This window comes from Bolinopsis microptera, chromosome 1 (assembly GCF_026151205.1).
Source record: "Bolinopsis microptera isolate Bmic1 chromosome 1, MBARI_Bmic_1.0, whole genome shotgun sequence".
In the NCBI taxonomy this organism is placed as follows: Eukaryota; Metazoa; Ctenophora; class Tentaculata; order Lobata; family Bolinopsidae; genus Bolinopsis; species Bolinopsis microptera.
Window position 1 is genome coordinate 15,228,705 of NC_087072.1, and position 13,070 is coordinate 15,241,774.

General features: G+C 36.6%; 3 protein-coding genes across 4 annotated transcripts in view; 2 read left to right on the top strand and 1 right to left on the bottom strand.

The window, feature by feature from the left end:
* LOC134814078 (modifier of protein aggregation 4-like) overlaps window positions 1-1,018 on the top strand; it is a 61,916-nt gene extending 60,898 nt beyond the window's left edge. Inside the window, exons 2-4 of the mRNA XM_063822086.1 lie at window positions 84-175; window positions 314-378; window positions 675-1,018. Coding sequence (XP_063678156.1) covers window positions 106-175; window positions 314-378; window positions 675-740 — 201 coding nt within the window. The 5' untranslated portion in view covers window positions 84-105 and the 3' untranslated portion in view covers window positions 741-1,018. The remainder of the gene's footprint in view (window positions 1-83; window positions 176-313; window positions 379-674) is intronic.
* The window catches only part of LOC134814056 (uncharacterized), an 84,922-nt gene that overhangs the window by 5,086 nt on the left and 66,766 nt on the right, over window positions 1-13,070 (bottom strand). The window lies entirely within an intron of this gene.
* LOC134813557 (uncharacterized) lies at window positions 3,100-5,622 on the top strand. Its single transcript, XM_063821387.1, has one exon. The coding sequence runs from the start codon at window positions 3,100-3,102 to the stop codon at window positions 5,620-5,622; it is 2,523 nt and encodes an 840-aa protein (XP_063677457.1).

Sequence of the window (13,070 nt, forward strand, 5' to 3'; positions counted from 1 at the left end):
ATATGATAGTTATTTATAGCTCACTTTAATGTTATAAATAGATTTAAATAGATAAAAGACTCATTAATTTTATTTAAATTGCTAGGTCGGGTAGAACTTCTCTCCATGGCCCGGGGAAACCAGCGGGATTTAGCAAGAGAAAAAGCTGCAAAGAAAAACAAGGGTAAAAACAAAGGTAAAAACAGTCTGCATAGAATGCTTCCATTTTTCGGTTGTATCATATATCCAAATCAATCAAAATCAAATTTTAATTTGAAAATTTCATCAAAAGAACAAAGAATTCAGGAATTTTCCTTAAAACTTTCTTCTTCAGAAACTAAAGATCAAGATGGTAACAAAGGTCTAACTCACACTCAACGGCAAGAGAGGGACGCTGAGGTTTACTTAATTAACAAACTTACTTGATTAACAAACTTACTTTATTAACAAACTTACTTAATTAACAAACTTACTTAATTAACAAACTTACTTAATTAACAAACTTACTTAATTATCAATCTTTATGTGGATGAAGGAATGGCAAGTTTACTCTACGAAAATCAAACAAAGTAGGTTTTGTACAGAGAAATAGTTGGTAAACTTTATATTAGCGGTCGAGGGGCCAAAGCTAAGGGGACGGCACTATATTCATGATAATCCTGCTATTTAAAATAAATAAATACTTTCTCGTTCAGGTAATGAGAAAGAAACAAGAGGCAGCAGCGGCGAAGAAAGCGGAACAAGGCCAGAGTTCCAAATAGGTACCAGCTGGTAAAAGATCTCCAGTTTTCGGTCGATCAAGTATCTTTAATACCTTACTGTTGATAATATATTTAATATGGATTGATCGTATTCATAAGATTTTCTTTTTACGAATATTATTATGTTTGATTGAAAAACTGAGTTTATAAAGTAGTTTTACCAAATCTTCTGAATTGAAATAAATTAGTTTTTTTTAGACAATCATAAACTGTGGCTAATAAGACATTTTTATTTGCGTTGATATATAATATAATTATCATTTTGAAAACTGATATTATGCTACATAGTTTTATTGATTCTCCTACTAATTTACAATTTCCATTTAAAAGTAAATCAAATTTCAGTTCAGTTTTATAATCGCTACGGAGTCTTTAAATACTAACTTTAAACTAGTGAATTTATCTTAAGGCTAAATAATTGAAACTTCAAATTCTAATTGATATCTTAACATGTAACAATTAATCTCACCAGAATATGTTGAAGTAACAACCCCCGCTGTAAAATGTCAGAAGTGAGCGCAGCACTGCAAGGTATCAGGAAGGGAGATGGCACGGACACCCAACCTGTTCTCCACCTGGTGGAACTGCTAAAGTCACGTGACACCTCCCACCTCCCCCAGCTCCTCACCCTCTCCCCCAGCTGTAGTGAGGTGTTCTCTTGGTGGGACAGGGGTCCCGGTCAGCACACCCAGTCAGCAGCCTGTTTTACACTGTTCGCCCTTCTTAACAAGTCCGTCCTCAAGGAACACCTTCAGTTCCAGGCACAAGCTGTGGCACTGTGTAGGAAGCTAATAAAGGAGCGGTTACACAGTGTGTATAGTTGTCTCAGTAAGTATAGCTCTGTCCCGGCTAGGAAGAGATGTTTGGAGTTCCTTATCTTGCTTAATTGTTTCGGGGGCTCCGTCACTAAAACCCTCCTGGACGATTTCAACTTTGGTAATGCCTCCCTGAAGCAAATGTTAGCAAACCATGGGCCAGCTCACGAAGACGCAGTTAGATTTATGCTCTCATTTCTCTGTATCCCTTCTCTTGACTTGAAGGTTAAGTTTATGCAAATGAAGAATGTTCTGAAGATCATGACCACACGGATTGGAAAAGATAGTGTGGAGCTAAAACTGGAGCTACTCAATGTTTTGTTGGAACACGTTTTAAACGTCGCTAAGATACAGAAGAGGGTAATGTGCCAGTTTTTTGCTGTCCCTGTCCTTGTTAAGATCTCCTATTTCTGGGAGGACTCTGTTAAGGAGCTGCAGGAGCAGACAAGTGTGTTTTTCAGGGCTCTGTTTCATCGTAAGACTGGGATATTGTTCGATTCAACCGCAAAAGATGTACTGACAGACTGTACGAGAAATCCTGTGCTGTTGAACTTTGTAAAGCATGCTTCCTCAAACAGTCAATACTACAGTGAGTTCGTTGTGGACATGGTCAAGATTTGTCCCGAAGTTTCATCTTCAATGATAAGCAGTATCATCACCAAGAAATCTTCCGACTTGTCCTTTGCTTCAGTTCTCTGTTCTGTTTTACGAGCTAGGGATGTAGAGGCCTTGCTATCCACTGTTACTCCGGACATTACTGATAAACAAATCATAGACTATTTAGTCCCAAAACCTGTTTCAGACTTGCTAGAAAAACAGTTAAAGACAACAGTTGATATCGGTGTGTATCCACTGTTACTGGCCCTGATAGGATCTGCTTCCAAGGCTGTTGCTATGCTTCAAGATCGAGAGCAACTCAAAGATATTGCTCTATACAACTTAGTAGATATCTCTGTTATCAACTCAGCTGGACTTCTCACTTCTGCATTTGCTGGACATTACTCCATCATAGACATGTTCAGTCTTTATCAGTATAAGATAGAGAAGTTGATAGATTTATCTGAGAGTGGTGAGCTGTCTGAAGATGATGTGAACTTACTTGTCCTGACTTACCCCGCTGCACTTAGAAGATTCGTCAAGTCTAACCACGCAGCTGTCGTTAAGAAAGTAACGGAGAAAACAGGGCAATCCAAGAAGCTATTCCACAAGATAATGTTAGCTATAAATAGTGATGTTGAATACTCACAAGCTATCAACATTATAGAATCGATCATCTTTGATGATCATTCTGATATGATTGTCACAATTAAAGGAGAGAAACGTGACTTCATATTGGACGAAGAAATTCTTATTTTGGTCAATAAGGTATGCGACTTCTCTACCTCCTTTGGACTTGATTACCTTACCACTATACTGGACGGAGTAAAATCCAAGGAATGTGATATGGAACTCCGGGTAAGGTGGAATGTGACTTAATTCCACGATTGATCGCCTACATTTGTAATCCTCTGTTTGATATCCCGGATGCGAATTTTTCTAAATGGATGGAGTTCGATTTACGAGAAAAGTTGCTGAGCCATGACTCTCCAGTATTCTTTCTAGGATCACACTTTGTTTTAGGAGATCATTTGTGGGGTGAAATGCAAACTCATTACTACGACGAAATCAGAACAGATCCCATTTTGGTTGCCAACATGGTCAAAATGTTCCAACAGTTTTCATTCGTCCTCTTCAAAAATGGAACCAGTAACAGAGATGTATTCCACCATTTTCTGCAATTATTTGACGACAACTTGATGACGGAAATGCACAACAATCCAAAAGTATACGCGAAAACTATCGCCTACCTTCAGAAGACTGTTGATCAGCTGATCGAACGGAATCACGAAGCATTTTACGAGGTTGATGTTTTGAAGTGTGTCATCATGAAAGAATGGCTGACAGAGAAGCGCGTAGAAGCAGTTATACAGAATGTTTTGATGAGTGAATGTTCCGATGACCGGAAAGATGACGAGCTAATACCAATCATCAGAGACCATCTGGACAAGTTTGCTGAATTTTGCGGACCCCGAAGTTACCTTGCGACCAAATTATTCTATTTTGGTATGTACCACTTCTTCGACCTCTTCCAGTCGTCACCAGAGAAGATAGACGAGTACCATATTGTTTGGTTTTTGCATTTCCTTGGTAAGAATGGTGCATTGTGTTCTGACATATTTTCACACATTCCTCAAGAAATCGCCGAAAAAATGTATTCAGAAATATGTTCGGATGCTTGTTTAGTTTACATAACGAAGAACTTTGATGACGCCTCTAATGCCTATTCGTTAAACCTAACCAACTACTCAAGATTCCAATGTATCTTGTTGTTAGAAAATTACCTGCGTACTGAATACTCCAGAGAGTGTGACTATGTTTTTGATGTATCACAGTATAAAGAACACAAACAAGATTACCAGGAATACTGCAAAGAATTTGCTCATGCTACAGACATTTCAGAGGAATGTCCACGGACAGTGGACGATAAACGAGTATGTCTCCTCTCGGAAATAATCTGCAAAACTGAACCTAAGAATGAGTTAGAAGCCCTTTACCTGGTCTCTGAAGCTATCAATCTGGAGTGTACCACATTCTTCACTTCAAGACACCTTGATAAAACAGCTGAACTCTCGAACTGCTTGAAAAGTAAGAAAATCCTGAAACAAATATTCGAATTATTTATGAGTAAGTCTGATATTGGCAGCCTCAAAGCATTCTTGTCACAACACGTGTCAGTTTACGAAGAACACCTTCCAGCTTTTACCAGGAAACAGATCGATAAGTCTGTGTGTTCAACTGCAGAGTTGTTGGATCAAACAATTGTTCCAGAAACCAGTCAAAACGGGCTCAAAATGAATATCGAAATCTTAACACAGCTCATAATCACGTTCCAAGAAATAGTTCCCGGGGAACGTCTGTCTCCTATCTTCGATACCTTGATCGCTCATCCAGCAGTACAGAAGTGTTTGGTTTCCGAGCTAAGTAGTGAGAAAACATTGCTGACTAAACTATTTGTTTTGCTGTTGGAAACTGGAAAAGTACCCTCCGAGACCCTGAACAAAGCCCACTATCTTATCTTCCAAACCTCTTATTCAGCAACCACCTCTGTTGCTGACAAAAACGTTTTAAAGATCCTGAAACATTTTGAAGAGCAGGGTGTGGTGTCCAAATACCCATTCGCATATGGATCTGACGTGGCCGATCTGAAAAGCATCAAAAACATCGCCCACTACAACGAATACTGCATCAAGATCCTGGAAAACATCGACAGTGACATGATGAACAATCTGATAGATAACTTTCCCTTACACTCTGAGGAAAGCATGAAGATGGTGACGGACAGTGTGGAATCTCTGGTAACAGCTGACACCGAGTACATTCTATCCCTGCTTCACCACGTGCTGAGAAATGGGGAGGTAGATGTGCGCATGATCCTGTCCCATCCTATCAGTAAGGTTATGTTACTTGCTCTAAGCAGCTACGATGAAGCTACCAGACGTGTCGCATTCGTCTGTCTGGAGAGGACATCCCTCCTTATAGAGGAGGAAAAGTTCAAGGAGAAAGCTATGTGTTTGTATTTGTTTAAGATGATTGAAAACTCTATAACCTCGGTTGAAGAGAGATTACCTCATTTGTCTGTATATTTTCTTGGTAGAATGCTTCACGCTTTATTTACACCACACAAGCATATCTACCAGAATATTTGCCACTTTTTACTGCAGAGGCCCGTGTTTGATTTCCATGATGTTCCCATGTTTTACGGCATGTTTTGTAGCTCTAACCTTTACTTTAAACAGGATCAGAACTGGTTGTTAGAAATTCTTTGTGTTGCTGTGCGAGATGAGATTGATTATAAGATTCTTACCAGGAGACATGTTTTACCTCACTGCTTTTCACAGATTTCTTGCCATAATTTAGATAAGCATACCTTAAAATTGATACATAAGTTGCTGAGAAAGGTGTTTAGTATTAAGAGTGTAAAGGTTCAAAATGATTTAGCTGATTTAGGAATCACTGCAATTGATTAGATATTTTTCCATGACCGTGCACCCATAAATAACTTGTTTATTGAGTATTGACTATGGTAGTGTTTTTATCACTAATTTATTATTTTTATTTATCCTACACTGGGCAATATAATGGACTGTTTACTTGTCAACAATACTTAGAAGCCTGAATTTTCTGGCCAACTTGTAAGTTCGAACGGTGACTTTTTTGCATCTATACATATAGCTATATATAATTTATAAATATTCTTATTGATCTCATCAAAATTCAGGCTTCACAGTATCGAATATTGATTCTCAGTAATTCAATTGAATCGACATAGTAGTAAAGATCGCATAAAATATTTCACGAAAACCTATGTTTCGAAAAACCAACACTTTAGGCATCCTACCATAAACACGTGTTCGCCGAATGCGCGGGTTTTGTCACAGAATACTAATACGGAATACGCGGTGACGACATGATGTTAAAACTTATTGCGCACGACATATTCTTAAGCAGCAGTGCTAAGCTAGATCAGATCGGATAATATATATACGGTCGACCCCTTGGTCCAAATTAGGCCCAATTGAGCCAAATACCCTAAACATGCACAAAATCCAGATTTTAGGTGCTCTACTTGTAGCTAGTGGTCCCCTGAACTCGTATATGAATTTTCATCAAGATTGGACAAAAAATGACTGAGTTATGAGCCAAAAACCATATGACCATATTTGGGCATACGCACCAAATTTGATCGAATTTGGCCCATAAATTGGTCAAATATCAATATTTTTGAATGAAAAAATGAACAAAATTGCCCATATCTCAGTTCGCAATATTTGCAAAACTGATTTCGCTCCACGCTCAAAACAATAGAACTCAATAGGGTTTCAATATTTTAACATGAAATTTTCAGAATCAACGTAGAATCGCATTTCGACCTTAAGTTTTGTATTGGAATTTTGAGTTAGGCCTTTAAAAAAATTTGGCGGCCAAATTCCAAAATTTGCAATGCGAAATTCAGAATTTGGCCGCCAAATTTTTTTAAAGGCCTAACTCAAAATTCCAATACAAAACTTAAGGTCGAAATGCGGTTCACCCTGATTTTTTTGTGAAACTTGGTTTCGAGATAGTAGCTGACCAACTAACTAGGAACAGTGACCGAACTTTTGAGGGGGTCCCGGACCCCAACCGCCAAACGGTGCCCGCGGGGCAGCCACGCCCATATTTGGTCCAAATTAGGCCCAATTGAGCCAAATACCATAAACATGCACAAAATCCAGATTTTAGGTGCTCTACTTGTAGCTAGTGCTCCCCTGAACTCGTATATGAATTTTCATCAAGATTGGACAAAAAATGACTGAGTTATGAGCCAAAAACCATATGACCATACTTGGGCATACGCACCAAATTTGATCGAATTTGGCCCATAAATTGGTCAAATATCAATATTTTTGAATGAAAAAATGAACAAAATTGCCCATATCTCAGTTCGCAATATTTGCAAAACTGATTTCGCTCAAAACAATAGAACTCAATAGGGTTTCAATATTTTAACATGAAATTTTCAGAATCAACGTAGAATCGCATTTCGACCTTAAGTTTTGTATTGGAATTTTGAGTTAGGCCTTTAAAAAAATTTGGCGGCCAAATTCCAAATTTGCAATGCGAAATTCAGTTAATTTGGCCGCCAAATTTTTTTAAAGGCCTAACTCAAAATTCCAATACAAAACTTAAGGTCGAAATGCGATTCTACGTTTTTAGATTTAAATATTGAGCCCTTTGGCTAGAGAATACTTTCTTGAATATTTTCGATAGTTTTTAATATTGGTAATATTAATGAATTGTAATTGATTGATATTTAATATTTAGGCCCGTGGCCAGTTTTCACATTCTACGTTGATTCTGAAAATTTCATGTAAAAATATTGAAACCCTATCACAATGCTGGCAAGCATTACCGTCGCCCTTATATTCACAACACTATTTACCCCCTATACTAGTATATCCCCTTTATTGTTTTCCAGGCATTAAGAGTCATCGAAAGTAGTTCAGCAGGTATATTTAAGTTCAAAACATTCTAATTCAATGTTAAAGATGACAGGAATAAGAAATAGTTATGTGGAGGTTTTTAAGAAATTTGCGCAAAATACGCGCCAGCATGTTATACGAAATTAGGTAAAAAACCCAAAATCGCCATATTCAGGTGCCTTAAAAACGATGTTAAAATTGAGTTAGAGATCTGAAACTTTGCAGGGCGTCTAGACCTTGTCCAAATCGACTGTAAAAAAATTTCATGTTTCAGGAGTATCGGGAAGTGGGTTTTCTGGAACCTCTGTTTTACAACAGATTGTCGTGAAGTATATATCACAATGCTGGCAAGCATAACCGTTGCCCTTATATTCACAACACTATTTACCCCCTATACTATTATATCCCCTTTATTGTTTTCCAGGCATTAAGACTCATCGAAAGTAGTTCAGCAGGTATATTTAAGTTCAAAACATTCTAATTCAATGTTAAAGATGACAGGAATAAGAAATAGTTATGTGGAGGTTTTTAAGAAATTTGCGCAAAATACGCGCCAGCATGTTATACGAAATTAGGTAAAAAACCCAAAATCGCCATATTCAGGTGCCTTAAAAACCATGTTAAAATTGAGTTAGAGATCTGAAACTTTGCAGGGCGTCTAGACCTTGTCCAAATCGACTGTAAAAAAATGTTCATGTTTCAGGAGTATCGGGAAGTGGGTTTTCTGGAACCCCTGTTTTACAACAGATTGTCGTGAAGGATATATATATATGTATGTATAGACGCTTTGGCAGTCAATTGTAGCCTACGTTTAAGTGTCCGTAGATTCAAAAGTATAAAAGATACAGTCATTTGGAACCACAGGTTTTAAAGATAATCGTTTATACTTTAGTTTACATTATATCGAAAAATAATTTATCGTCATCATCATCACTTGATGACGTCATCAATTTAAGTGTTTTTAAAACTTGATTTTTGACAAAATAACAACTTTTCAAATCGATTTTAAACCATTAAGAAGTAATTTTATTCAAAATCTGAGGACATTTTCATCTAAGATAATTGTTCAAGCATTCTGAAAATCTACCGGAAAAGTTTCCTACCTTACTCCTTCATAAAGATATTTGCTATTGAAGTTAGTGCGTTTTTGAAGAATAATTTTATAAAAACACAAAAGTTGTGAATTAGTATTCTCTGATGTTGGACCATCCCTTGGGTTGTGGAGCTCAATTTTGCTTCTTAAAGGTCTAAATTGTGTTATAGGCTAGTTTTAAAGTTGAAAATCGAAAATTTGCACACGTGGGGACACGCCCAAATTGATTTAAAATAGCTTATATCACTGAAAATTGTTATTTTCACGATTTTTATCAACTTTGGAGTCCCGTTGTGATCCAAGTTCTTTTTGAAATCTTCTGAAACTTTGTATGCTTATCAAACTATATATTAAATACCACTATACAAAAATTTACGATGATTCAATATTGTATGCGCACGCAACGTCCGCTCAAAGTTTGCACGTGCGAAAGGTGAGAATTTTGCTCATTTGTGATTTCGAATATATTCTGCTTTCCCACGATATTTAAATGGCATTATATATGAATTAAATGCCAACTTGAATGAGTAAGAAGTGCCATATTCAGTCTGTTATCGACAGATATACCTACCTAAACACAAGGAAATGTTTTCAAAGGTAAAATTTCGAAATCGTTGAAATTACCTCCTTATTAATGAAGTTTCGACTGTGTAAATTATCCTGACATTATAATCAAAAAGAGATGATATTTGACCAAAACCCATAATCATGGGTAGAGTGAACCGCTGCCAGTGTCTCTCTTTTCCAAACAAAAGGAAATGATATTAATTTGAGGAACCGTCCGCAAATGCAAATTGATACCGAGAATGAAATCGGTCGCTCGCTTTTCCCATTCATTCACGGCTTACGAATTGTAATAAAGCTTATTGAGTGGGAAAAGCGAGCGACCCATTTCATTCTCGGTATCAATTTGCATTTGCGGACGGTTCCTCAAATTAATATCATTTCCTTTTGTTTGGAAAAGAGAGACACTGGCAGCGGTTCACTCTACCCATGATTATGGGTTTTGGTCAAATCACAGTGCTGGCAAGCACGACCGTTGCATTTATTGTGGGTATACTATGTTCCCCATTTACTATTATACCCCCTTTACTATTATACCCCCTTTACTATTATACCCCCTTTGGTACACGTTACAAGCCTCTTTTGTGCACGCGAAGCGTGCACTCCGGCCGGGGGCGGCGGCCGAAGGCCGCCGCCTCCGGCAGGAGTTTTCCAGGCATTAAGACTCATCGGAAGTCGTTAAGCAGAATTATTTTTAGTTCAAAACATTCTAATTTGATGTCAAAGATGACAGGAATAAAAAATAGTTATGTTGAGATTTTTAAGAAATTTGCATAAAATACTCGCCAGCACTGTTATACGAAATTCGGTAAAAAACCCAAAATCGCCATATTCAGGTGCCTTAAAAACCATGTTAAAATTGAGTTAGAGATCTGAAATTTTTCAGGGCGTCTAGACGTTGATCAAATCGACTGCAAAAAAAGTTTCAGGTTTCAGGAGTATCGGGAAATGGGTTTTCTAGAACCCCTGTTTTACGACAGATTGTCGTGATATATATATATATACATATTCTATTCAGGGATAGACGCTTTGCCAGTCAATTGTAGCCTGTATTTAATTGTCCATAGATTCAAAAGTATAAAAGATAAAGCCATTTCCGACCACAGGTCTTGCAAATAATTGTTTACACTTTAGTTTACATTGTATAAAAAAATTATTTGACGTCATAAACACCCCTTGATGACGTCATCAAGTTAACCGTTTTTAAAACTTGATTTTTGACAAAGTAATAACTTTTAAAATTGATTTTAAACCATTAAGGAGTAATTTTATTCAAAATCTGAGGAGATTTTCATCTTAGATAATTGTTCAAGCATTCTGAAAATCTACCGGAAAGTTTTTCTAGCTTGCTCCTTCATAAAGATATTCGTCATTGAAGTTTGTGCTTTTTTGAAGAATTATTTTATAAAAACGTCAATTTTGCGATTTAGTATTCTCTGGTGTTGGGCCATGCCTTGAGTTGAGGAGCTCAGTTCTGCTTCCTATAGGTATAAATTGTGCATTAGGCTAGTTTTGAAGTTGAAAATCGAAAAGTTGCACACGTGGGGACACGCCCAAATTGATAGAAAATTGCTAAAATCACTGAAAATTGCTGTTTTCGTCATTTTCTGTCAACTTTAGAGTGCCGTTGTGATTACAGTTCTTCTTGAAATACTTTGAAACTTTGCATGCTTATCAAGCTATATATAAAACAATTACATGAAAAAATTTACGGCGATTCAATATTGGATGCGCACGCAACGTCCGCTCAAAGTTTGCACGTGCGAAAGGTGAGAATTTTGCTCATTCGTGATTTCCAACAAATTCTGCTTTGCCACGACAGTTTAATGTCATTATATATGAATTTAATGCCAACTTGAATGAGTATTAGGTGGCATATTCAGTCAGTGATCGACCGATATGCTTACCTAAACACAAGGAAATGTTTTTAAAGGAAAATTTCGAAATCGTTGAAACTTCCTCCTTATTAATTAATGAAGATATCAGTTTATATTTCGACTTTATAAAGTACCCTGACATTATAATCAAAAAGAGATGATATTTTACCAAAACCCATATTCATGGGTAGAGTGGACCGCTGCCAGTGTCTCTCTTTCCCAAACAAAAGGAAATGATATTAATTTGATTGACCGTTCTCAAATGCAAAATGATACCGAGAATGAAATCGGTCGCTCGCTTTTCCCATTCATTTACAATTGTAATAGATTAAGAAGATCTACCCAAAGGCAGCTGTACTCGGCAATAAAGATTCAATAAACTTCAGCTAATTCAATAAGCAATAACTACTACCCTTACCCCGAAATACTAGGTATCGATCCGAACGCAACCCAAAGAGATTTTTACAGCATCTGACTGATGTAATCAATCGAAATTTATTACAATTCGTAAGCCGTGAATGAATGGAAAAAGCGAGCGACCGATTTCATTCTCGGTATCATTTTGCATTTGAGAACGGTCAATCAAATTAATATCATTTCCTTTTGTTTGGGAAAGAGAGACACTGGCAGCGGTCCACTCTACCCATGAATATGGGTTTTGGTAAAATATATAATTATAATTATATGTATGTATAGACGCTTTTGCAGTCAATTATAGCCTACATTTAAGTGTCCGTAGATTCAAAAGTATAGAAGATACAGTCATTTCGAACCACAGGTTTTAAAGATAATTGTTTATACTTTAGTTTACATTATATCAAAAAATAATTTATCTTCATCATCATCACTTGATGACGTCATAAAATTAAGTGTTTTTAAAACTTGATTTTTGACAAAGTAATAACTTTTCAAATCGATTTTAAACCATTAAGGAGTAATTTTATTCAAAATCTGAGGACATTTTCACCTTAGACAATTGTTCAAGCATTCTGAAAATCTACCGGAAAAGTTTCTTACTTTGCTCCTTCATAAAGATATTCGCTATTGAAGTAAGTGCTTTTTTGAAGAATAATTTTATAAAAACACAAAAGTTGTGAATTAGTATTCTCTGGTGTTGGGCCATCTCTTGGGTTGTGGAGCTCAATTGTGCTTCCTAAAGGTCTAAATTGTGTTATAGGCTAGTTTTAAAGTTGAAAATCGAAAAGTTGCACACGTGGGGACACGCCCAAATTGATAGAAAATTGCTAAAATTACTGAAAATTGCTGTTGTCGCCATTTTTATCAAATTTGGAGTCCCGTTGTGATCGAAGTTCTGTATGAAATCTTCTGAAACTTTGCATGCTTATTAAACTATATATAAAATACTGCTATGCAAAAATTTGCGGTGATTCAATATTGTATGCGCACGCAACGTCCGCTCAAAATTTGCACGTGCGAAAGGTGAGAATTTTGCTCATTCGTGATTTTGAATAAATTCTGCTTTCCCACGATATTTAAATGGCATTATATATGAATTTAATGCCAACTTGAATGAGTAAAAAGTGCCATATTCAGTCAGGTAAAATTTCGAAATCGATGAAATTACCTCCTAATTATTAATATAAATATTAATGAAGTTATGAGTTTACATTTCGGCTTTGTAAATTATCCTGACATTATAATCAAAAAGAGATGATATTTGACCAAAACCCATAATCATGGGTAGAGTGTACCGCTGCCAGTGTCTCTCTTTTCCAAACAAAAGGAAATGATATTAATTTGAATAACCGTCCGCAAATGCAAATTGATACCGAGAATGAAATCGGTCGCTCGCTTTTTCCAATCAATAAGCTTTATTACAATTCGTAAGCCGTGATCGAATGGAAAAAGCGAGCGACCGATTTCATTCTCGGTATCAATTTGCATTTGCGGACGGTTATTCA